The following is a 25,137-nucleotide window of genomic DNA, read 5'->3' as shown; positions in this document are numbered from 1 at the left end:
AAAAGAAAGAAAGAAAAGAAAAAAAAAAAAAGCAAACCAAACCAAACGACCTTCTGTTCCACAGAGCTGTTGACTAGCATGCTAAACCTTGGGAAAGAATAATTTCCATTAGAACTGCTCACAGGGGATGCCTGGCTGGTTCAGTGGTTGAGCATCTGCCTTCAACTCAGGGTGTGACCCCAGGGGTCCTGGGATCGAGTCCCACATCGGGTTCCCCACAGGGAGCCTGCTTCTCCCTCTGCCTGTGTCTCTGGCTCTCTCTGTGTGTCTCTCATGAATAAATAAATAAAATCTTTTAAAGAAACAAAAAGAACTGCTCACGGGCTTACTATGCTCCCCTCTGCTTGGCTTGCACCTTGCATTCGACTGAATGAACTTCATGGCACAGGTACAGATGGTTGAGTGGGGAAAATACTGAACAAGCAGCCAGGATGGCAAAGATCCTGTTTGTCCTCTGCCACCAGTCAGCTGGATGCCTGTGAGTAAGCTAGTAAACCCTAAATCTGGGCATTATAGGGGACCGAATGCCAGCCTTATTCTAGAAGGAGGAAATGGTGTCTTGGTCCTGTTAGTGAGACACCAAATTCCTCAATGTGGAAGCATCCTGGGGAGCAAATTCAAGGGCAAGGTTTGGTCAAAGTTCTAAGACTTTGGTAGAGGTGATGGACCTCAGCCAGTGTTTGGTTAGGGCATATGAAGAAAACCTCTTAAAAAGGTGAACTCCTAATGGTTGGAGCATCCCTTTCTTTCCAGAGCAGCAAAAAAATACGTGCCTCTATTTTCCCTAACGATTACTTTGCAAATTTCAAAACTGATGGAAAACTGCTTGGCTGTTGTGGAGATTTGCAAAAGGATCCAGCCACGCTATTCTTAAACATACCGAGCCTTTATGGTTTCTTTTTCTATACTTGGGCCACTAACACCGGCTTTTACCTTCTCCTTTCTTAGAAGTCACTAGAAAACCCTTACAGATGTACACATGCATACTCATTCCTCCTCAGACTACCTTTCTTGTTGAGTATTAGCAGTGAGAGATAAGTGATACGAAGAAAATAGGAAGAAAACATTTGAATTTCAGTTTCAATTTATTTTTGAATTTATATTGCTCTTGAAAATGTTCTGTTTTGTATTTGTTTTATAATATAGATAGTAATACTGTAACAGTTGGAGTGTATGATTTATAAATCCATGTTCATGTATTGAGAATATTTGCTTAACACATGGTTTAATGGTAGGGTGCAATTAAAAAAAATTGGAGACCAACATTCCGAGACACACCTCATTTCCACGTAGGTAGACATGTTGTCTAGAAGGTACAAAGTGTTACCCAGGGAAGATTACACAGATACCGATATTGTGAGTCTCATCTCTCATACCATCAAGGGCTTTCCAGGCCTCACTTGTTTTCATTATAAAGTAAAGGAAATGGAAACCTAGCTACCTAACAGTGAAGCAATTTGAAGCAGGTTTCTTCCTTGGAAAGAGAAAAGAACCTAATGATCTCCATGGGCCATAAGATCCTGACATGAGACCAGAGGAAGCCAGACCATCTTATTCTCTGCTGGAATATCAAGAGGATGGCCACTTGGGTTGGAGGTGTGCAGTGGATGAGTCTAATGGACAAGGAGTCCATCCTGGATGGAACTGGAACGGTGTGCTTTGCTCTGGTTCTTGGACACGGATTATCAGTGGCCCTGGCTGTCATCCTATAAAGCCCCTTTAGGCCGGAGGAAGAATTTAAAATGACATTTAAAAAAATCCCTGCAGATGTCATCAGTAATTTACGTACCCACTTGACTGGGCCACTGGGTGCCCGGGCTAAACATTATTTCTGAGTGTGTACGTGCAAGTGTTTCCAGATGAGATTAGCACTTGAATCTGTGGACTCCTGAAGTAGATTGCTTTCCCCAACGCCCAAGGACATCGCCCAATCCATGGAGGGTCTGAATAGAACAAAAGGCACAGGAAGGAGGAATTCTCTTCTTTGCTTCCTGCCTGCCTGCTTGAGGTGGGACATTTTTCCTCCCCTGGGACTGGGATTTCTCCCATCAGCGTCCCTGGTTCTTGGGCCTTCAGGCTCACACTAGACACACATCACTGGCTTTCCTGTGTCCCCAGCTGGCAGATGCCAGGTCACGGGGCTTCTCCGCCTCCGAGGTCTTGTGAACCAGGTGTTCATTGTGAAATCTCCACAAATACCGTACATCTTACCGGTTCTGTTTCTCTGGAGAGAAACTGACTAATACAGACAGCAATAAAAACCACACCGATTTTGTGCTTTCTGCTGCACAGCAGTATATGCACACGTGAAAAAGTCTATCTGGTGCAAGAGTTTCAATCGGAAACTTCCCCTGGGAAAACCCTTTGACCTAATGAGGGGTAAATAAGAAGACGATGTCCTCAGTTCCGAGAGAAGAAGGCACAATTTATTTAGTCAAATTATTTTACAACATAGTCTTCATTGACAGTTGTCAGCTTAACACTTAATATAGTTTTAAAAAAAGTCAATGATTACTTGCAAAATTATATATATTTTAATATCTAAAAAATATATTGCATATATAGGGCAGGAAAATCCCTCGTATCCACAAGGGACGGTTTGCTTGTTCTTTCCAAAGTTGTGATTATTGCATTATGGTTATTTACAAACATTTCCAAAGCATTAAAGATTTGAATGGATTGCCTTTACCTGCCTGTGTACGCCCATTAAATACTGCGTGGTGCTTCTCTTTCTAGTAAAGTCAGTGACTCAAACGTCCTGTTTTCTTTTTAGCAATAGTCACATTATGCTTTTTAAAAACCAGCTATAAAAACGTACAAACAGCCCAAATGTACAGATTGACAAAAGATGTACAAATTACATTTAAAAAAATAACGACTGATTTGATAGTAAAATTGTCTTTGTGACCGAGGTCAACTCGTTAATTTATTCTTTTTATTTTTTTAATTATCTATTTTTAATACTGCGAGATATAGGAAAATAACTCTGCATAATTTATACAGTAAGTTGCCTTCTGATTGGTTGACCCTGGACTGGTGGTCTGACAAACGCACAGCGCTTGCGAATCTGTTTGTGTTCAGAAATCCCTAAGACTTTTCAAAGTTCTGGGACCCGCTGTCATTACTTTAAAAAAAAAAATTATTTAATTCTCTGTCTTTCAGGAATGTCTGCATTTGCATTAACATTTCTTAGTTCATATCTTGACTATTTCTAGAGAGGATGGTCAGCCTAGTGCATATTGCCCACTGGGAGGGATTTTGCAATGCCCACGGCTTCTTAAATACACACACACATGTTCTTTCTTTTAAATTCCAGTTGGGTGAAAACTTCACTGGCCTTATAAACCAATGTTCCAGTTGCCATCCACTGAATATATGTCCTCCTAAAATAAGATTATAAGCTTCCTGCCTCTAGTTTCACTCAGTCTCAAACCAGAGCATTAACTGGTTATAAGTCCATGATTCTTTATCATACTGAACCCTACAGGGTCCATGATGAGACCCGTGTATTGATAAGAAACTGCTTTGGTCATGAAAACATAGAGAACGTTTACAGTTTCTTCCCTAGAACCATGATACAACCATTCCAGTAATCTAAAGATTCAGCTCAGAAGATGATAGCGGGTTGAGAATCCAAACTGGTGTACTGGCCCAGAAAATCATCCATCTCTTGGTTCAAGGTAGAGGAAGCAAAAGTTACCAACGTTAAAAACAAAAACAAAAAACAAAAACAAAAATAAAGGATTGTTTTTAAAGAACAAAGGTTCTATCCAACGAGAAAGAACATCCAGTTTTGTTTTCTCTTCAAGGCCACGTATGTCCTTCAGAGGCCAAAGTATCCCAGGAAGTGTGAGGAATGGGGGCTTCAGGTAGAAGGCCACCGACGGTTAAGCTTCTAGTAGTAGCTGCCTAAGTGTGAGGGCACGTGGGTGTTAGGGTGGCGGGGCACGTTGGGGTTGGGGTAGATCCCCCCCGTGGGGGAGGTCCAGTATTGTGACGCCGCTCCAAACAAGCTGGAGGAAGTGACGGGCATGGAGGTCGGGTGGGGGGGGACAAAGTTCACTTTCTGTTGGTGGGCGTGGTAGGAAGGCATGTAGGGGATGTCGGAAGGGTACTTGTACATGGACGACTCGGTGGGGTGCGGCTGCAGGGCCTGCGCGATGCCGTGGAAGTCAAATTTGTAGGCATACCTTTTGCCGTGCACTTTGGTCATAATGTTTTTATCGTAGTAGTATCGCAGGGCCCGGCTCAGCTTGTCATAATTCATGTTGGGCTTGCTCTTCCGCTCCCCCCAGCGCCTGGCCACCTCGTCGGGGTCCGTCATTTTGAACTCCCCGTTGGTCCCCTCCCAGGTGATGCAGCTGGCATTGGCACTGTCCGAGAGAAGCTCCAGGAGGAACTGCCACAGCTGGATCTGCCCGCTTCCTGCAAACGGGAGAAAACACAGTAGCTCGGCCCGGCGAAGTCAGCACCCAGGGCCCCCCAATGCAACGATCGTCTCGCCCTCTTTGGGGAAATCCTTTCTCTCCTTTGACGTTCAGCATCTCCCTAGACCGGCAGCCCCTCTTTTCCTTGTTGACTCGCTTTTCTGTTTGCCACCCAGCTTGCCAGAGCCAGCAAGGTGAGACCTTAAGATGATTGGCCCCGAGGCCCCGTGAAACGCCCCGTGGATAACGAGGTGCCCAGAACCAGCTGGAGGATTCTGGGGCAAGCTGCTTGCCACCCGTGTTGGCAAGATTGTTTTTTGAGTCTCTTCTTCTAGAAAGAGCTGCACCACTGACTAGTCTCTACCTACTGATGAAGTCCCTCCCTCTCACCCGGGAGTCCCCTGTCGGTGTCAAAGGGAGTCGGGGCCAGGAGACCACTGTCAGAGTTACAGGGAGAAGGTGTGGCCTGGGGGCCAGGCTGAAGGGATCTGGAATGTTCCTTTGCAGAACCCTAGTGCTTGGCTCTCAGCTCTAAGTCTGACAGAGAAGATCTTGGGTGGAGAGAAAAATAAGAGGAGCAGGAGCTGGGTAGCTTCTGCACTAAAGAATGGGCCTGCAGACATTGGCAGCGGTAGTTCCCTGGGAAGGGAAGGTGTGGGCTTTACCACTGCAAAGGGCCAGGTAGCTCATGTGCTTGGCGGTCTTGGTTTAGAACTTGTTTGAGAGCTATTTTTAATACTGACCCTTACATGGCATTGTCAGATTTATTTTATCTGCGACTTTTCAGGGACATGCCTCTTTGATGAGGCTAGATAACTGAAATACTCTCCAGGCTCTAGAATAAAACGTCCTTGGGACATCTATTCACTTGTGACTTCCATGAGAGCCATCACTGAGAACTCACTGGAATTCTTTCCCTTGCTCCCCATCTTTCCCTGCAAAAATTTCTACCTGTGCCATTTATTACAAATCCAAGCCTCCGTGCAGAAATGCAGCAGTGCTAATATGTTTGCTTTCCAGAAGCAGCCTCAGCCAATGGACATGACTACCACCTAATAACAAGCTCCAACCTCTCACTTGTATGCTGGAGAAGCAGATATTGACCATTCCAAGGGAAAGAGTACATGTTACTTCCTAGTCAGGTATCTGTGACCTCACAAAGCTATGGAACATTCTGGAAAGAAAAACCTTGCAGGCCAAAGTAAACTCACCAGGGTTGGCTAGGCGACTGCTGGTCGGGCCCAGGATCTGATATGGATCTAAGGAAGCAAAAAAGGAAATTAACTTCACTGTTATTAAAAATATAAAAAAACCAACAGTATTAGTAATAAGAATACCCCCGGGGTTTATACTTTTATTTCAATATCATGGGGAAAAAACTGATTTCAGAAAACTGTACTGCTTTTATGTGCAGACCTCAAAGATCTGGAGCAGTTACGGGTGGTCATCCTCATCATTGCAGAAACACAGGGTACTAGCAGCATCATTGTTTTTCATATTCGGTGTCTAAAATTTGTAGATAATGCTGTCATTACCTAAAATGGAAACCATTTGGAAAGAAGCTGGCTAATACTCAATCTTCATGAATAAGGTGAAAGATGTTTTATCAAAATGGGTTTAAAGAAAGGTCTAACGAACTCCTGGTCCTTAACAGCTCTGTACCCATCTCTGTTTTTAAGATGGGGCGTAAAAAAACATGAGCCCCGAAATCAGACAGCTTGGGTCCGAGCCCCAGCTGTGTTATAAACTAAAGAACTCACTGGGCAATCTCCGTCCCCGACTAGTACCAAATTCTGGCACCTTCCACTTTGAAATGACAATACTAGCCAGATTTTGTATTTGGGCCATAAAGTGACTATATTTTCTATCTCCGTCTCCGTGAAACTCACGTGATTATTTAATTATAAAAAGAATCTTTGCAATATTGGTTCCATGAGATTGGTCTTCTTCTTCTCAGGCAAGGAAATCCTGATACACAGCTGGATCATAATCCAGCCAGCTTGTTAAATGTTTGATACAATTTTACTATTTTTGCACTTGTCATTTTTAAAGAATCAACATGATTTGGGGGTTTCTGCTTACCATTGTGAATTAACTTGAAAAGTCCCCAAAGCTGCTTAGTCAACCCTTTCCCATCCATATACACACTCAGTACGACAACTGAAATATTTTTGGCAGGTAATGTCTGATGCTGTTGTCACTGGGAATTCTTTAAATCCACTGTCAAGTCCTGTTTGGCTTGGGTGTTTCACTCAGCCCGGGCTTTCCTAACCGTCTCGATGACACGTAGGTCAACTCTCTGTTGCTTTGCCTTCAGTAGAGATGGAAAATGATGTTTCTCTGTCCCAAAGCATGTCCCAAAGCAAGTGGCTTTGTCCAGAACTTAGTCTCAACTGTGTCACACAGAGAAGACAGAGCTGGGCTTGGGAGTGGACATGGCAGCTGTGGTCAGATATGGGAAGGACCTTCCCACAGAACGGGAGGAAGGCTTTCCAGAGGGCAAACTAGAAAGCCTACAAGGAGGCAGTTTCAAGGAGGGGGACTTTGGCCCCAATAGTGGAAATGAGCCTAAGGAGGTAGCAAACTCTTTGTTGCTACAAATATTCATGTAGAAGTGAGGTAATCATAGGACAGATGTCATAGAAGGATGTGACAGACCTAGTTTCACTCCAATACCAAGAGACCAATTCCATGGTTTTAGAAGACCCCCTGCTTAATCTGCTAAGCAGACCCATCACGGGACAGGGGTAGTTTTAGAAGAAAGGTTTTGCGGAGCCTTAAAGGTTTGGACAGCGGCTCGGGAGTCTGTGGGTTAGAGCTCTAGCTCTCTCATAAACCAGCTGTGTGGTTTTTGGCAAATTACTTTCCTTCCCTGGGCCTCAGTTTCTTTATTTTACAAAATGAGGCATGGGGACATTTAACCTTTACATTCTTTTTACCTCTGATATTTAACAAACCTTCCCCTGGTTCTAGTGCCTGCCATTTTTCATTCACAGAGATCGTAGAGGGAGCCAAATATCGACCCTCCGTGAAAGAAAAATGCCACATATTGATTCAGTCCTCCTCAGGTGACCACATGGAATCAACGGCTGTATAAGGAGCAAAGAAGGGATTACCCATCCCAGACAGGTACCTGGTTGGGGCCTTTGTTCAGTATTCTTACTCATTGCTTGTGCTCCTGCCAGTGGGGGACCTGTGGTGGGGAAAGACATAAGGTGAGTGGGGCCACCGTCCATGAGGGAAGAGAAATGTCTTGTTAAAAGCCCTCCACAATGTGCTTCCTCACGCATTCGCTCATCCACCCACTCTCTAGTCACTTATTTTATTTTGTTTTATTATTTTATTTTATTTTATTTTATTTTATTTTATTTTATTTTATTTTATTTTATTAATTTTTATCTAAAGAGATGTCTGGATGGCTCAGTCAGTTGAGCATCCAACTCTTGGTTTCAGCTCAGGTCATAATCTCAGGGTCATGAGATCGAGCCCTGGGTCGGGCTCCATGTTCAGTGGGGAATCGGCTTGAAAGATTCTCTCTCTCCTCCTGCTCATCCCTCCATTCACTTGCTCTCTCTTTCTCTCTCAAATAAATAAATCTTATAAATATTTGTCTAGAATCTACTAGTCCTGGCAGTATTCTTGGTGCTGGAGATTCAGCAATGAACCAGCGGTTCCAGAAGAACTTAGGTTTTCACAGGGAGACGAGAAACTACAACAAGCATACAGCACAGCATGCCTAGTGGTATTGCTGCTGTGAACTGCATTTTTAAGTAGGAAATTTAGAGTTTCTTAATGGGATGGTGACATGTGAGTGAACGTCACCTGCTTGTTGTGTCTCCATGTTTTGTGAGGTCCTCTCGTGGAAACTGCTCACGTGCAACCTTTCTGCTCCCACCTAGCTTCTCCATCCTAGACCTACAGAGCTTCTTGAATGGTTTGTGGATGAGTCTGACTATATCCTCACTACACCCCTCTCTTCCCACTGTCCCATCATATGATATTTAACCAGTTTCATTTCCCTAAACCATTTCGCTCCACCATCCAAACACCTTTGTGAGTCCTCACTGACTAAAGAAGGAAGGTCCACCCTCACAGCATTCTTCATGCCCCTTCCTTGCCTTTCCAGACTGCTTTCCCTCTGTGCATCCTAAACTCTAGGAACCTGGAATGGTCCCTGACTGTCAGACATGTTAACCTTGACATCTTTCCCTGCCCACCCCTCCCGGCAGAGCCTGTCTTCCCCATCTCTGCAGGCCCAAATCCTGCCTCTCCTCTGGACACAACTCAAATGATGCCAGATTCACAGGCCTTCCTTGATACCACCCAGATGAAAAGAGCTGTGTGTGTGTGTAAACCCTCTCCCCAGCTTGACAGACTGGCCTGTGTTTAATTCATCTTTATGAACCCGAGAGTGCCAAGTCCTGGGCACAGAATAAACAAACAACAAAGACATAGTACTGAAAGGGGTCCTAGAAATTGCTTGGGCATTAACTTTGTAATCCCAACCTCTTCTTGGAAGAAGTCCCTTCACCACCCATGTGCTTCCTACAGATAGCAAGCTTCACACACTCTGGTTAGGAATGTATAGTCATTCTCTTTCCCTACTCCCTTAGTGGGAAATTTTGGGTTGGACTTGAACACAAATTGATGGGTCAGACCCCTATGACTGCCTCATATCCCAGCCTTCAGGGATATCCATACCAGGGCAGGGATGCTGGTATGATCAAATTTCGGTGCTCAGAGGAGGAAAGTCATGGAGGATTGTCATTCTAACATGAATGGCAAGATCCAAATCCAGTGGCCTTCCATGCATATAGAAAACCCAGTCCTGAGAAGCCTTCTAGCTTCACAAAGGCGAAAACCACATGCAGTGCAACACAACCGAAAGGCCTGCATGAAAACCCCTCACCATCTTTCAGGGAACAGGTATCATGGATTGTCCTACCCTGGCAGTGAATTTTGATGTCCTCTCTGCAAGCAAGACAACGTGAGCTCACTCCTGCCCTGCTTTAGCTCATGACCCCGTTCTCCACCCGTGTTTGCAGAAAAAATGTTTGAGTATGATATTTACTTACTTTTGTTGAGGCCAGAATTCACGTTATTGCCCCATCCTCTCCGGACTGAGTCATAAGAAGGGTCTAATGAAAAACAACAAGCAGAGGTACATTAGCATCTCCAGCTTTTCAGAAGGGTGCCAGGAGGATTCTCTTTCCGCGATCAGGAGAAATTCGATTTAATCAGCCATGTCTTCTTAAGCATGACTGAATTCCAGAAGTGTCCTCTCCGACCGGGGTCGGGGTGGGATGAACATTAACAGTGATTGCAACCTGCCTGGGGTAATGGGAAGCAACCAGAATTTGAAATCAGAGGATTGGTTCAAGCTCTGTCCCTGCCACTATTTGTTCTGGGACTTTGGATGAATCATAACACTTCCCCAAGCTTCAATATTCTCTAATATGGACATGGAACTTGATACGGTTTAGTGACCTTATGGGCACGGAACTTGACCTGCAATGTCTCGAACTGAGGATTATGTGTCCTCTCCCCCCGCCAGCTCCCAAATTCACATGTATTGCTGTTTCATTCCCCGGTGTGGTGTGATGGTACAAGGAGGTGTGGGCTTTGGGAGGTAATTAGGTGGTGAGAGTCGAGCTCTCATCAATGGGATCAGTGCCCTTCTAAGAGGAGGCCCTACAGCTAACTTGTCCTCTTTCTGTCGCATGCGTGTACAGTAAGAAGTCAGCAGTCTCTGACCCAGAAGAGAGCTCTCACCAGAACCCCACCATGCTGGCACCAGGATCTCAGCTAGCCTGGAGATGTGTGGTAAAGAGCTATTGTTTCTAAGCCATTCCATCTATGGTACCTTGTTATTGTAGTAGCCTAAGACGGGCAGTAATCAAAGGAGACAATGTATGTGAGGCATCTTCTAAAGTTTTCTACAAATATAAACTAATACAAGATTAGAAAGACAAAAAATTGTCTATAGTTGGGTAGCAAAGGCCTTTCAGCAGCTCTGATGAGATGGGCAATGTCCAGGTTAAAGACTACATGGGAAGAATGTCTCAAAGACCAGGCTCGTGATGTTCCTGGCAGCCAACCCTGGCCCCTTGCTTCAGTGCACTGATATCTCAGAAGCAGGAGCACATTCCAGACTCTCCATACTCTTCCAACCCAAGTGGAAGGGTTGGGCCCGACGACCACAGAGAAAGGAGGAAGGCCAGAGGTGTGGCTGGAAGCAGGGGGATTAGAAAGAAGGGTGTAGAGACGAGGCTTCCCGCCTGGGAAGGCCTCAAGGCTCACTCTCTAGTTGCCCTGCAGAACCTTCCACTGAACCTGTGCCTTTGTGATCCCAGGCTCTTTCCCGAGAGAGTCCACATGCCTCCATAACCATGTCCAGAAACTGCACAACTAACTGGCTGGAAAACTTCCTCTTCTCCTTTCTCGGGGTGTGAGTCCCGTTGAGACACTGAGCAGGAACAGCCGAAGAGTTTAAGGATTCAGAATTATGACTTTCAAAGTCTTTCCACGAACAACAAAGAAACCATAAAAACCATCCGAACAAATGGGGCACAAACCTCATCAAACAACAGCCTGACGGGGTGGAACGCAAACCAGCCCCCTCCACCCCTTCTGAGCCTCCCCAGCAAATCAGAGTAAGAGCGGAGAGGATGGACTGGCTCAGCCCATGGCCTGTTCTCATCGGTTCTGGCTCAGAAGAACCAAAAGACAGGGATAGTTTTCTTGTGGAAAAATCCACGTGCAGATGCACATTCCTCTGGCTCTGGAAAAGCCAGTGCAGCTTTAAAATTACCGTTTGTAGCAACTGGCATGAAAAGCAAAACAGAAAGTGAGTGGAATGGGGATGGGAGGGGGAAGGGGAGAGTCGGGCAGAAGAGAGACAAAGCTCCGTGCCTTTAAGTCGTCTGTTTTTATTTTTATTTGGTGTTCTTTTTTCTTTCACAGTTCTCCTGCACATAGATCCTTCCTCTTGGTTAAAAACAAAACAAACACAAACAGAAATCCCAATTTGTTCATGGGGCCTCGGGTTGAGGTGAGGGCTCTCGCAAGCATTTGCTGGGATGCCTTGCGAGGGTCTACAGAGGGTGCGCAATGCTGGTGTAAGCAAACCCAACGGCGAGATTCCTCAAGATTTCTCTTTGAGGGCAGGGGAAGGGAGCAAATGCTGGTTAGGCCTCCACTAACTTAAAGTCGGCCCTTGAACAACTCTGCTTGATTGTGTGGGTCCACTTACACGGAGATTATATACGGTACTATATGCGTATTTTCTCTTCCTTGTGATTTCCTTAATAACTTTGTCTTTTCTCTAGTTCACTTTATTGGAAGAACACAGCATATAATACATAAATCATACAAAATATGTGTTAGATGACTTTATATTATTGGCAAGGCCTCTAGTCAATAGTAGTCCACAGTAGGCTATTAGTAGGTGAGTTTTGAACAGCCAAAAAGTTAAGACATTAATTTTCAACAGGGCAGAGTGTGAGTACCCCTAACTTCCATGTGGTTCAAGGGTTAACTGTAATTGGGAGTGACTCTTGTGTCGTATCTCATGCTTGGTCATATAGACTGGATGAGGATTAATATGGAAAAAGCTCCCCTTCCTTGCATTTAAATATGAGAAGATGAGCAAGACAGTGGGGGAAATATGGGCCATGTGCCAAAGCAGTGGTGCTGATATCAAGGGGTCACTGGATGTTAAAGAGGGAGAGATGAGTGTAATTTGGGCCATTTGCCTTGAGTGGGATTACTTGGGGAGGAGAGAGTCATGCAGGCACAAGACAGATGTGTCTAGGGGGTAAGAAAGTCACATCTGGGGAACAGCCATGGGTGGGAGCCCATGACTGAGGTAGAGGGGAAGGGAGAGGAGAGAGGGCTGGAAGTGAGGGCCGAGGTCATGTTCAAGGCCATGGAGCTGGCAGCTAGGCAAGCGCAGTAACCTTGGGTGCAGGCAGTGGAAACCAAGAGAGATCATGGGCATGCAGCATTACCATCACCAAGCGTGTGGTGCAGAATGGAGCTTGTGGGGATAATGTAGGATGGATGATGCATCTGGAGAAAGAGACGATTCTTATGGGGACAGAACAGAAAGTGGGATAAAAAGTGACCAGTTCATGCAAACAAACACACACACACACACACACACACACACACACACCACTAGTTCCAGGAACTGGTATGTGTCATCTGCAGTTCTGACTTGGTGTGTGATTTGCACTGATAGAATCTCTGGCTCAAAGTTTACTTATTGTTTTTTTAGTCAATCATTATTCTACTGAAGGCTTCCATCCTATCTGAAAGCTACGTTACATCCATTCTCAGGACCTAATTATGGCCATGCCCAGGGTTACCATCGACTTATCAACTTTTCCTTCTGTTCTTTTATGGCAGCTCCAGGATCAGACCGTGCTCATAAAGGCTATAGAATGTGTGGATGTATTCCCTCTAACCGACAGGGTGGGCGATGGCTGGATTCTTCTCGAACTCCAGGTACCCAATCCTGGTTTGAAGCCGATGTCTCATCAGAGAAGCATTTGGTAGCTCCATCTTTCCTCCCATGCCTGAAGGCCCGGGGAGGGCCTCTGGGGGATGTGATTCTCCCACTTGCCTACCACGGGGGAAAGCCTGGCTGAGAAGACTTTTGAAGTCCTAACCAACCCCAAGTCCTCTAGTAGGTAAAAAACGAAGTGACAGAAACAGCGAGGCCACCAGCAATCAGCCTGAACTCTGTCCTCACTGTGCCTCTAACAAAGCAATGAAGAGCAATGGGCCGTGCCATCCATAAGCTGGTGTCTTTAGCCAGCGGTCCCCAGGCAGTGTGTGAAATCGGAGCCACACAGACCACAAGGCCTCTGCCGGTTGCTTTTTTGTTCCCATCTACCTGCACGGAAAATCCTGCCACTGGTACTTGGATTCACAAAGGACATCCTGGGTCCATTTACTGAGGAGGTTAACCAGTGCTCTCCGTGGGCCCTGGGGTTCACGGGGACAGCAGCTACACGCAACATTTTAATGAAGACCAGCGTTTCGGAAGTAAGTCCTGTTACAAAGACAAAGCGTGATGCTGGAGAAGACCAAGGCCAAGAACCAAGGTCTGGCGCTCGGCCTTAGAGACCTGAAGAACCAGGGTAGCCCTGCAGATTAAATGAGAGAGCCAAACAAATGCCTGGCACAGTGAGAGCACGGAGTCAGCCTTGGTACGTGTTGGCCAGTAATATTATTATTGGCATCATTATTAGACACCTAAAAAAATGATTAGCCCCAGAGACACGTTCGCCGGCCCTACCAAATACACGTTCACTTCCCCTCCCCTCCCCGCACCCGCTTCATCTGCTCTACTAATTTGTCTATTTATCACCTAATTTAACCTAAGTGTGCTGCTTATGGTCTGCATCTCCTACCTGAATGCCAGGGTCACAAGGGCAGCAATCTTCCTTTTGTTCCCCGATATAACCAAGCACCTAGAACAGTGCCCCGCACAGAACAGGTGCACAATAATTATTTGTTGAATGAATGACTAGACAGGGCCATTCTTTTGTTCTTGCTAAGTATACACACTTCCTCTTACTGTTCACTATTTCACTAGTTGAAGAGAATTCCAGGCCCCTATCCTGACTTCTCCCCACTGAGGTCTCTTAGGTGATTTAAGTCTGGGTGATGAGGTGTGCAGGCCGTATTAGCCCTGGGTACCCTCGGGACACAGTGGACAACAGCGCACATGTTACATCGGCTAAAACCCTGTCCCCACAGGGAAGGCAAGGAGTGGACACCACGAATCTATGTGCCTGCATTTTATTTTATATACTCTTCATAACGTTGTTCAAATGACGGTTTGTTTTCTCCTACTTAAAAGTCGCGCCAGTGAAAACTCAGCAGTGTGGCAGCTCCAGTTCCAGACACACAAACAGAAACATGTCTATAACCAACATGGAAAAGCCTGGACCAGGGAGTTAACCCAGCGGCTCCCATTTCTACGCCAACACCAGCCCTCCCTGGGCCTGATGCCCGGCTGTGTCAGAGCCCCTGATCCCCGCTGCTGCTCAGTGCAGCAAGAGCTTCCTGGTGGCGTGTGACGGGTCCACGCAGCAGCAGCCTGAGTGTACCCCGAGCTCCACCCCCAACCTGCCCCCAAATACGGCGCGTGCTATCTGCTTTCTGAGAACTGTCTTCTGAAAAGATAAGCTTAAGGTAGCAGCAGAGAGCACAATGTTCAAAAAAAAAAAGTGGCTGCGAGGGACCAGCAGACTGGTGGACGGTCTTCTATGTGGTGGCAGATGGCCTTATCAGTGGAAAACTCGCTCAGACTCTCGGGAACTGTCTTTTGACTTTGGTAAAGGCTGACACTCCCTGGCTTTGTAGACTACTAAGATGACAAATCTCCCTGTGATTCCTTTTCAGAGAAGTCACCAAAAGGACTCCGGCTGGAGTCCGTGGTTTCGGGCAGCCCCGAGATCAATTTTTGCCAAAGCAAAGAGAGACCGGAGGCTTGTTCTGGAGAATCTGGGCACTGCTGGGCATTGTAGATAATTCAGCCTCATGTATATAATGGCCTGAACAGTATCTCCATTATGTGATACTCAGTGTGGCTGAATCTGACACTAAATGGCCTCTCAGATTCAGGAGAGCCTCCCGGAGCAGAGAAATATGAGCATGGAGATTTTTTTTTTTTTTTTTTCTGAAAAGTCCCTGTTGGAAAAGGGAAAGCTTTTTCTGGACATGACCTTCTCAAAGACATCCCAGTGTTAACTCAGTTTCTATGTGAAGCTTTTAAACGGGTTCTAGAAATCTGGCCAACTGACTCAAGAAAGAAAGTTTCTTTCTGCCCCGACGCCCACGGTTGGCCGTCTGAAGGCCTAATGTCCCAGGGAACACGCAGCTCTCCACTTCGTCATGACCTCACCTGGAGGCCAAAGATGCAGTGACACCAGCACACAAGGGCCTCTCTCTCTTGATCCCTTACAACACAAGGCCGCGCTCTCAATTACTTGATGGAAAAAGACGAATTTTCCCTGAAACTTCTCATCGCATTTCTGGTTGCTGCTGAAAGAGTTGGCAGCACCGGACCCTGTTTATCCTTGGAAAGCCAACTTCTGAATGTAGACCTTTCAGCTGAAGAATGGACAAGGCTGCTCGCCCTCAGAGCAGAGGCTTTTCTCAGCCAGATCCAGACTTCCTGTCTTGAGACAGTGAGGATGCCGAAGGAGACCAGAGCCCCCAACTTCCCAAGAAAAGGCCCAGCCCGCCCAATATATGTAGGAAGATACATCCCCTAGACGCACGTAGGGGAGCGACCTTGTCTCTTGTAGAAGGTCGGGCCGGATGATCCTCCAGGGATCCCTCTGAGGTCCTGGGTTTGTGACAGGCCCCATCTCTGAGGAGCTGGCCCTACTGGCCAACAACCCAACCCAGACTGCATTCCTCTGTGTTCCTCTTCATGTTGCTTCGACGTTGGACCCGACCTGTGAAAGGCTGCTCTGCTTCCTAAACCTTCTAGACCCCCAACTCAGGACCAGCTTCTTGGTCTGCCACTGTCTCCACTATAATGTCTCCCAGCAACCACGCCAAGATGCCTGACCTTCCAGCCTGGCCTCTCACTTCAAACACTGTGCACAGGCACCTAGCCCCTGAGTGGTGACGCTGTATGCAGGCACAGGATGCCCCCGTGAAGGCATCCGTCCTCTGTGGGAGGCCCTGGGGTTCCTTCAGCAGCCACGCATGGCACCGAGAGTCAGTTCCTCCCAGGTTCAGGTCCCAGCTCTATCATTGGCTCTGCTGAGCCATCTTGGCCAAAAGGCTCCTCTGATTTTTGGTTCTGCTTCTCTAAAAGAGCTGAACAACAAATGCATCAGAAGATGGTCTTGAGGATTCAGTGAACGTCGGATGAACGGCAACTTCAAAAGATACACTGTAGACCTGGAGTTTATTCTAACTTCCTTGCACCTCTAAAATGGTTCTCTTGGTGAGTTGGGGTTAAAAAGTTCATCTTCCTTGAAAAGGAAGAGAAGCCATAGAGGAGAAGAAATGGTTCCGTTCCCACGCTGCTAAATCAGTGATTCTCCAATCGGAATAACGCGCAGCTCTCTTTCCAAACAAGAGATGGATTGGCTGGGACCCCGGTTTGAGAGACACGGCCCTAGAGGACGGTGCGGGGCTGCCTGCTGGTAGAGTAGGCTTAGGCAGTACAAATCCAGCGTCCACCCTCCTGCCGGCTGCCCCGGGTCCCTGCCCAGCCCGTCCCGGTGCCCAGAGCTGTGTCGCCTCACCTCATTTCAACCCGTTCTATAGGGGCAGCCCAGCCTTCACCTCAGTGGCATCTTATGTTCCAAAGAGCAACAGAGGATCTTGGCTTCCACTGAGACCTCAGGAGGAGGGAAGTATCTAGGGAAGGCTTTCCTCAAACTTGGAACTCACAGAAAAAAAACATCCTGGATCAGATTTCCTTTGCTCAAGGATCTCGTCCTGGAATCCAAACAGCTCCTCAGCCTCACAACCAGCCCCGCTGCGTGGAGTATAATGGAGGTACTGTTTAAGATATTATACGTGCGAAGAGGGAAAAAAAGGACCTAGAAGAAAAATGCTTGGAAAAAAAAATGGATGGCTTTTAAATATGAAAAGTTTGGAAAAGCAAGTGGCACATTCACCAGGCACAACCCGGCCAGAGTCACGCGAGGCTCCCGCAGAGCCTGGTCCCTTCCTTCACCCGGTGTCTCCCATGGGCTCTGAGAGACACAGAAGTCTAAATGACCTATTTATTTTGATAAGGCCTCAAAGTGGGATTTTTGGGCCTGCCTTATGTGGAAAAGCAATTCGCCCCGACTAGATTAATTGAGTGTTTGCCCAAATTCCCCTCCACATTGGGCCATGTAGACACAACTAAAGTGCAGGCTTTTTGGTCAAATCCGCCTCAGGTTTAAAAGGATTCCAAGTAGGAAAAAGAAACCCTAACAGTTCCCTTAGGTAACAGGGCTTGAGGAGAAATGAGAGGCAGTCTGTGTTTGACTCCCTTCGCTCTGCTGAAGACCCTGATGGGAACGGCCGGCGCTGACGTTTTCACAGTGAAGCTGTCCTCACTCGCTCTGGGCATTAGGGAGACAAGCCTGTGTCTGCTCCCCAAATCAGCTTTTGCATCCTTTTCTTTTCAAGCTCTGCGGGTCAAGGCTCCCTGGTGAGAGTCAGATGGTTATTGCTCTACCCTCTTGGTTTTCTTGTGTAATTCTTTGTGCACGTATCTCCCTTTGCCTGGTGATGATCTTTTGGGAGACAAGGACTGTCTTAAATCATCTTTGTTTCCCTCGCCCACCCAAGATTCTTCCCTTCTCCACTACTAGCTTATTGGACTGAATCAGTATATCCTATTCCACATTAATTCATTCAACCAATTTTTATCGAATGTCTACTATCTCACCAGACACTGCTCTATGTGCTGAGAACACAATGATGGCTAGACACACGTGCCCGCTCTGTGGGACTTACATTCAAAACAAACAGTCAACTACATTGTATATGAGAAGCTGGTGAGAGCTATGAAGAAAGAGAAAAAATACTGAAAGCGCAGCAGGCAGTCCTAGGACGGGGAGGGCCTCACTGAAAATACACGATTGGAGCAAAGACTTGACCTGTCTACTGTTGTGACAAGAGAGCTTTCCCTTGTGCCCTACTTTTCTCATGAAGAGTGACCAGCTCGCCTTACATTGATCGGAAAGCCCGATGCCCTTTCATTAGCTCTTGATTTAATGAGAATTGCTTTATGTTGGAAAACAACAAAATCAGTGAAAAAATTTGACAGCATCTTTTCTGTGTTTGGTGTTTGGGTGAGGACAGTAAGAGGCAAAATGAATCTAGTCTAGTAAGAGATTTCACCAGTTTCTGCAAATTTATTTATTATTATTTTTTAAAGATTTATTTATTTATGATAGACATAGACAGAGAGAGAGGCAGAGACACAGGAGGAGGGAGAAGCAGGCTCCATGCAGGAGCCTGATGTGGGACTTGATCCTAAGTCTCCAGGATCACGCCCTGGGCTGCAGGCAGCACTAAACCGCTGCACCACTGGGGCTGCCCAGTTTCTGCAAATTTAGAATCAGGGCAATTGGCAACTCTGAGGTCTTCCCCTCCCACTGACTTAGGATTGTCATTCAGGTCAAGAAACTTAAAAATCCCAACACAGCTTATGATTTGTCTTCTGACCTGCATCTGAAATAGTTTGCAGGAAAGGGCGATTCTCTGGGGTCAGCGTAGGAAAAGTGGACAGGTCAGTTTATTGTGAAGGAACACTCCATCTCTGTGGCCTTGTAGGTAAGCGTGGAATACTTTCATCCGTGAGTCCTCCATCCACACAACAAAAACACAGTAGTTAAAGAAAAAGAACCACCAATTCTTGGTAGGTGGAATGTGATCTCACTTATATAACAGAATCAGAGGCTTCTTTTCAGACTGGAAGAGACCTCAGACATTATCTAAACCAGACATGCAAATTAGCACAGGCCTGGAGGCCCAAAGCCTGAGAGAAAGCATATGTGGCCATATAAGAATTTTAATAGAAATTGAAAGTATGACTCATAGCATAAAAACTGCCATTCTCTAAACTCCTCTAGGATATTGGGCAGGACCTGATAATTATTTTACAGGCAGGCCAAAGACTTTTTAAGCTCAAAGATTTTTCAAAATTATACCAAGAATGATTTTCCTCTCTTTGGAAGAGTGGTGCCTAAACCTTAGTGAGCATAAGGCTGTTTGTGGTGTTAGCAAGGGTGCCTAAAGATTTTCACTAGAAGGAATTCCGTAATTTCTCTTTAATCTACTCCAAGCAGGGAAACAGCTCATTGCAATGGGAAGAACTCTGGATTGGGGTTCAGAACTCCTTGCTTCCCATCTCTGCTGGTTACCAGCTGCGTGAATTAAGGCGAGTGACTTAATCCCTCTGAATCTCGGTTAACCTATCTGTAAAAGGTAGGTACTTGAGTGGGGCAGGTAGGGGTGGGGGGATTCTTCTAAATTCAAGAGTTTGGAAAACCAAATGGTTCCTTTAATCCCCCCAGGTTCTACTGAGGAGAAATGAGATCATGTGTGTGTGAGAATGCTTTATAGTTTAATTCATCAGAGATAGGAAGTGATTCTTTCTTGTGTCAACCAAAGCTAATTCCTTTCGGTTCTTTCTTTAGTGAAGCAGAAGGATTGAGTAAATATTTAATTATTTAAATTGTCAAAGACTAGATTTCTCTTCCCTGGTGAATCTATCAACTGTTAATGTTTATTTACTGGATATCTATAGGGCTGGAAGAAAGGTTGCAGGACCAAACTCACAATTAAAGACTACGAGGAAATCTTGTAATTAAGTAATTAGGTTCATAGACAGCTTGTGAGTGTGGTAGTGAGATTGTAGTCTCTGAGAGTAAGGAAAAAATATCTTGAAGAAAGTGGGACTTCAATTGGGCTTTGAAAGGTGTATTGAATTTTGTTAGACATTTTCCTTTCAGAGTATACTTGACACGAGAATTTGAACTTTATCAAAGAGGCATGTTTAAACTTTTTCTTGATCCTCCCAGGTGGGAGCTTAAAGATCCCTGAGATGAGAGAGGAAAAGCCCACACAGGTCCTGGTTAGTGTTTCTAGCTGTAGTATCTCTTCCTCAAAGAACTAATCTCGAAAAGGATAATTCATGAGAAATAAGTTCTTCATTTTCTATGATAGGGACTTCTCTAAAGAGAGTAAGTTATCAACATTTATTTATAAAAACAACTTGGGAAAGGTTTTTATATTAAAGTAACGGATGACACTATTGATGGCTTGGGTTCTCGCTAGAAGATGCCCCAAACCCCTACACCTCTGTCTGGCAGGAAAGAAGCTTCTCTCTCTCTCTCTTTCTACAGATAGAGAGATAGATAGATTGATAAGGGAGATAGGTAGGTAGATAGAGGGATACATAGATGATAGAATTTGGTTTATGGCATGAGACAAAGCAAGCTTCTTTCAAATACTTTCCAATGACTACCGCCCCCAAACAACCTCCCTGAATAATTACTATATCAGTAAATTTTGCAAAACAAATGCATTTGGAATATTGTATGTTGAGGCAGCCACCAGCAGGTCCTCTGGAGCCCTTGACCTAGTATTTTCTTTCTCAAGTGCTTTGGGACCTCACTACTCAAAACAGCCAACAGGGGGCACTTCTAGCTTCTATTACAAACCAAGACCACATGGTAATAGACATGGAGTTACATCAACCTAGGCCAATTTCACTTTGAGTCTTAGCTCTGCTATCTGGAATGGGATGAAATGTCTGAGTCAAAGTGAAACTTGGTAGAGATGAGAGGCCTAAAATAGTAATAATCAAGAGTCTGGAGATGAATTGGAAATTCAAAACTCAAATGGCCCACTTAGTAAGTGTGAAGTGTTACTGAGAAACTGGCATTAACAGTGGTAGGAGCCACACCCCCCGCCCCAGCACTGTCATGGGAGGCCCCTCCCTGGTGGGGGTGGGGTGGAGGTGTCTGGCTGAGTGATTGGAAGGGTGCTCTTGAGGTCAAGTGGCCTCCAAATACCTTTCCACAGCCTTGCCCTGTCTCCTCCCACTCCCCCCACCCCCATGTTTACTTAAAACAATTTTCTCTTATTAAAATGCAAATGCAGCATTTTAATGGGCTCATCCATTTCTTGTCACATCATTAATGTTGCAGGGCAAGTTGGTACCTCTCTGGTCTTGGTTGCTCCAGGAGCATTTATGAACAGCTTCAAGACATAAAGACAAGACACGCCCGGGGAGGGCAGGAAGGCCGAAGTTGTGAGAACTCATAAGCAGCCAGGACAGGACCTGGGCCTGAGTGCTTTCTGGGCACAGGGACAAGGAAAGGCCCAAACTGTGGTTGCAGAAAGGATGCCCATGCAGAGCAAGGGAGGCACATTTCTTCTCCCTGCAGTCTTCAAACAAAGCTCTGGCTTGGTGGAGGTGGCGTCAGGGGACAAGATTCCAGAAGTCACTTATTCAAAGAATTTAAATCTGGGCTCTGACTTGCTCCTGGGCTCCTTCATCCAGCACAGGCACACAAGAATCCAGGAGGGTGTGTGTGGGGTGGGGTGGCTGGAGCTTCCTGGCATGCGTCTTTCAAATGCCCCCAGGCCATCCTGGGATCTTCTTCCTCTTGGAGCACCATGTGTCATTGAAGATAAAGGTAAGGGATTGCTTGCCTTTGCAATTTGGGGGACATTTCACAACTAGGTTTACTAGCCTCATGTCTATCCACCCTTGATGTAAAAATTAAGTTTATTACAGTCCTCATTGACGGACTGTTACTCAATCTATCATAGAACACAAAAGAATGTGTAATGTTATGTAAATTATAGAGCACGATAATGAGAAGCACGTCTGTGAAACCACCTCACATGTTTCTCGAAATGCAAACACTGAGCACACTGAGTCAGGTTTCTGATTTTTTGGTCCTTAGCAGGAATTGATTAATCTCATCACATCCTCTTAGCAGCTAGATGACAGCAGCTGCCTGGAAGACACGGGTCTTTCCAAGGGGTGGCTTGGAAGGAAGACTGTGGAGCCTTGTCACCACCTGGTGGAAACTGCTGTGCCTCATACCAGCTTTGGGATTTGGGGTTAACCTATCTGTGCCCCAGTTTTCTCATGTGGGACATGAGAAATAATAATAGTGCCAACTAAATAAGGTTGCTGTGAAGTGAAGCGAACAGCAAGTTCTTGGCATGCGAAAGCCCTCTGAAAGTGCTAGCTGTTATGGTCAGCGGGGAAGGCGGTGAGAAAGGAAGGGAAGGTTCAAGTGAGCAGCAGGTGATACTACCTTTCCTTGGCTTGGTGGCTTGGTGACTTGGTGCTCCTCTGCCTTTTCTTTGCAGGGGAACACATGACCAGAGGACTCAGATCTGCAGGGCCCCCAAGGGGAGTTTAAGCTGATCAAAAATGCTCCAAAAGGGTGAAGTGGAGCTATCGTCTTGTGACCGGAGTCTGTTCCCCACAAGCTCTTCCCTCTTGGAGGAACCACCTTGGGGTCAAGTGAAGGGGAAATGGGACACATGGTAGGAAGAAAAGGCAAGGTCCACAGCCCCCCTGCGGCAGATGAAGCCAAAGTATCGCTCTCGTCTCGGGCTCGGGAAACACTACGAAGGGTTAGCTGTACGCTAAGCTCTTGGGGAATGCTTCGAGGCATTTAGCCTATAATTTTCATCCATCACCCAGTGGCCTCGTCTAAGACACAGTGGCCACCTCCAAGATGCTTCAGGTCTTGCAAGGCAAAGACTATTATGATAGAATCTGTTGGATGCTAAATTGGGAAGACAGTGAGTCCAAGCAAAGCTCGGTGGGAATGGGAGGATGACCATATGGAGGAGATGGCGTCTGAGCCGGGCCGGGCCGTAAGGGTGAGGCACATTTCTTCTCCATTAAATATTCAAATGCAGCACTGGTTCTCCACGGTGGGCGTGGCGTCGGGGGGAGATTTCAGAATGTCGCTTCTGAGGAGATTGGGCTGGGGGTGAGACAGGGGAGAAAGGGTATGTGCCACTGGACAAGGCTGTCACATCCGTACACCCCGAAGGGACCTAGGTTGTACTGGGACTGACTTGTGCCTGTGGACCCTGCCTGGTGAACCTGGGCAGATTTCAACTATGCACACTTGGAGAGGCTGGCTTTGGCCCCACAATCCCACTGAGCTGTGGCAGCAAAGTCAACTGATCTGAGTATCTAGAGGAGACAAGACTGAGAAGAGCCCGCTTGGAACTCTCGACTGTCACTCTAGTTGTGTGTGTCTGCCCCGTACAACCTGGGGGGCTCCTGGTTGACACACAAGCACCTCCGAATTCTCTCCTGCAGTGTGACGATGGCGGTCTAGGTCTTTAAAATAACCCATCCATCGATCAAACACAGACACCAAGGAGAATGATCCTGGGAAGATACCTTTGCTTGAATACATTTTTTTTAAATCCTCAAAGGAATAAAACGTATACAATTTGGATTATTCCTGTGACAGATGAGCTCCTTCAAATAAGGGAATTAAGTCCCTAATTGGAATTAAAGGAAGAAAAGATATGTCCCAATGACATTCCTCTGTACCTTCCTCCAACCAGGCAATGGACCAATACGGAAAGTCGTTTGCCTCGTTATTCTGGAACAAATTTACACTTGTCTTAGGAAACAGGCTAAGTGTTTCCAATAATTTAGAGAAAGCATGTCCTAGTCGCTGTGTGTAACCCACACATGTGCGATAACAGTGCACACAGCACACCCACGGAAAAAAATAACAGTGCTTTTACTTAAGAGAAAGGAAGGATAATGGTTACTTAGAAAGTGTCCCAGACAAGCTGTCAAATTGAATTCAGAGAGCTGGAGTCTGACTCCGGGACAGGGCTGGCTGGCTAAATTCCCTTGGGATTGGGGTTTCCTGCCTGCTACAGTTTGGAGACAACCATTCTTTGTTTCCAGCTCACTCGCTCGCTCTCTCTTTCAATCTCTCTCTGGTGAACACACACACACACACACACACACACGTACGTACGCACACAAAAACATGTAGCTCTCCAAAGAGGGTCAGATCGAAAGCAGACAAAACATTAACTCTGGAATTTCAAAGAAAAACAGTTTAAAAAAAATAAAATGGAGAGAGCAAGCTACTGTCTATTCTAGAATCATAAATCTTGCCTTTGGACCACAGAAACAGCACACGCTCTCCCTCTCTCTCTCACACACACACTCAGCAATCACCCCTGCTTTGCTAAAAATGGATTAGGGGTATTTCATCATAAAGGAAAAACATATAATGACAAAGTTCTTAACGGGCCCTCCTGTGAGGCCTTAATACCCTCAAATTTTAAGTGCATGTTGGTTGACACAGACAGAGCCTGTGGAACCATATAACCTGCTACATAAGAGATGTTATTTACTCCCTAAAAATAACAGGAGATTACCTCAGAGTATTACAGGCCTTTTCCTACGGGGACACGTGTTCCAGACCAACCCCCATGTGCCACCCTATCCGGGGCATGCCCGTGCCCGGCACCACGCTCACCCTCCCCTTCCGCAGAGACACTGCACCCGGGAGGCCGCCCGAAGCCCACCGTCCCCCAAGTGCTGTACTCGAAGACACGTCACCCTCATTCGCTACGTGATACACACCGTGCGTAGCTTTGGGAATAAATATTCTGAACTCCTCTCTGTTTCTTTTTTTCCCCATCAAAACAAAACTTCTCAAGGCAGCTTTTCAAGTTAGGGAAAAATTCAGAGATATAGAAAAGCAAAGAGAAAAGTCTATGGAACCCCGGAGGAGATCCTTTATCCTGCTTTAACCAGCACGGCCTCATGGCCAATCTTATTTCAGCTCGACGCCCACCTACTCCCCTCCTCAGCTCCCATTATTTTGAAGCAAACTCCTGGCTCTGGGTTCCTTCGCGGAGCTTCCCTGTCTTCTACAGGGAGACACCCAACTGGACGCGGTCTTCTAGCTTCACGTAAGCCACCCGGAGTCCACTCAGGGCTCCCCTCCTCACGGCCCTGTCTTACACGGAGGCCTTGGTGCTTCCCCAGGGCATGCTCACCCCTAGAGAGGCTCCCTGGGGCCCCTCTCCCTAAACGCAACCTGAACACATATGCACCCCCACTCACTGTGGGCCCCTCCATATCCATATCTGACAGGCCTAGCCACACTGACTGGTGTCTTTGGGGTCTATCACCTTCCCCTTG

General features: G+C 46.3%; 1 protein-coding gene and 1 long non-coding RNA gene across 6 annotated transcripts in view; one reads left to right on the top strand and one right to left on the bottom strand.

Annotated features, from left to right (window-relative positions):
- Positions 1-2,404: 2,404 nt before the first annotated feature.
- Positions 2,405-25,137, bottom strand: part of FLI1 (Fli-1 proto-oncogene, ETS transcription factor) — a 122,624-nt gene continuing 99,891 nt past the window's right edge. For all 5 annotated transcript variants that reach the window (XM_077894154.1, XM_077894156.1, XM_077894152.1 and 2 more), the window contains 4 exons: positions 9,503-9,565; positions 7,561-7,620; positions 5,639-5,686; positions 2,405-4,425 (listed from right to left, as the gene is read on the bottom strand). In XM_077894154.1, coding sequence (XP_077750280.1) covers positions 3,896-4,425; positions 5,639-5,686; positions 7,561-7,620; positions 9,503-9,565 — 701 coding nt within the window. In that variant the 3' untranslated portion in view covers positions 2,405-3,895. The remainder of the gene's footprint in view (positions 4,426-5,638; positions 5,687-7,560; positions 7,621-9,502; positions 9,566-25,137) is intronic.
- Positions 10,159-24,650, top strand: LOC144311518 (uncharacterized). Its single transcript, XR_013377125.1, has 5 exons — positions 10,159-10,250; positions 12,837-13,642; positions 19,256-19,394; positions 21,122-21,613; positions 22,302-24,650. It is a non-coding gene; the product is annotated as an uncharacterized LOC144311518 (long non-coding RNA).

The sequence above is a fragment of the Canis aureus genome, chromosome 3, assembly GCF_053574225.1.
Source record: "Canis aureus isolate CA01 chromosome 3, VMU_Caureus_v.1.0, whole genome shotgun sequence".
Lineage (NCBI taxonomy): Eukaryota > Metazoa > Chordata > Mammalia > Carnivora > Canidae > Canis > Canis aureus.
The sequence above is the reverse complement of the archived record's forward strand: the minus strand, read 5'-3'. Positions and strand labels throughout refer to the sequence as shown.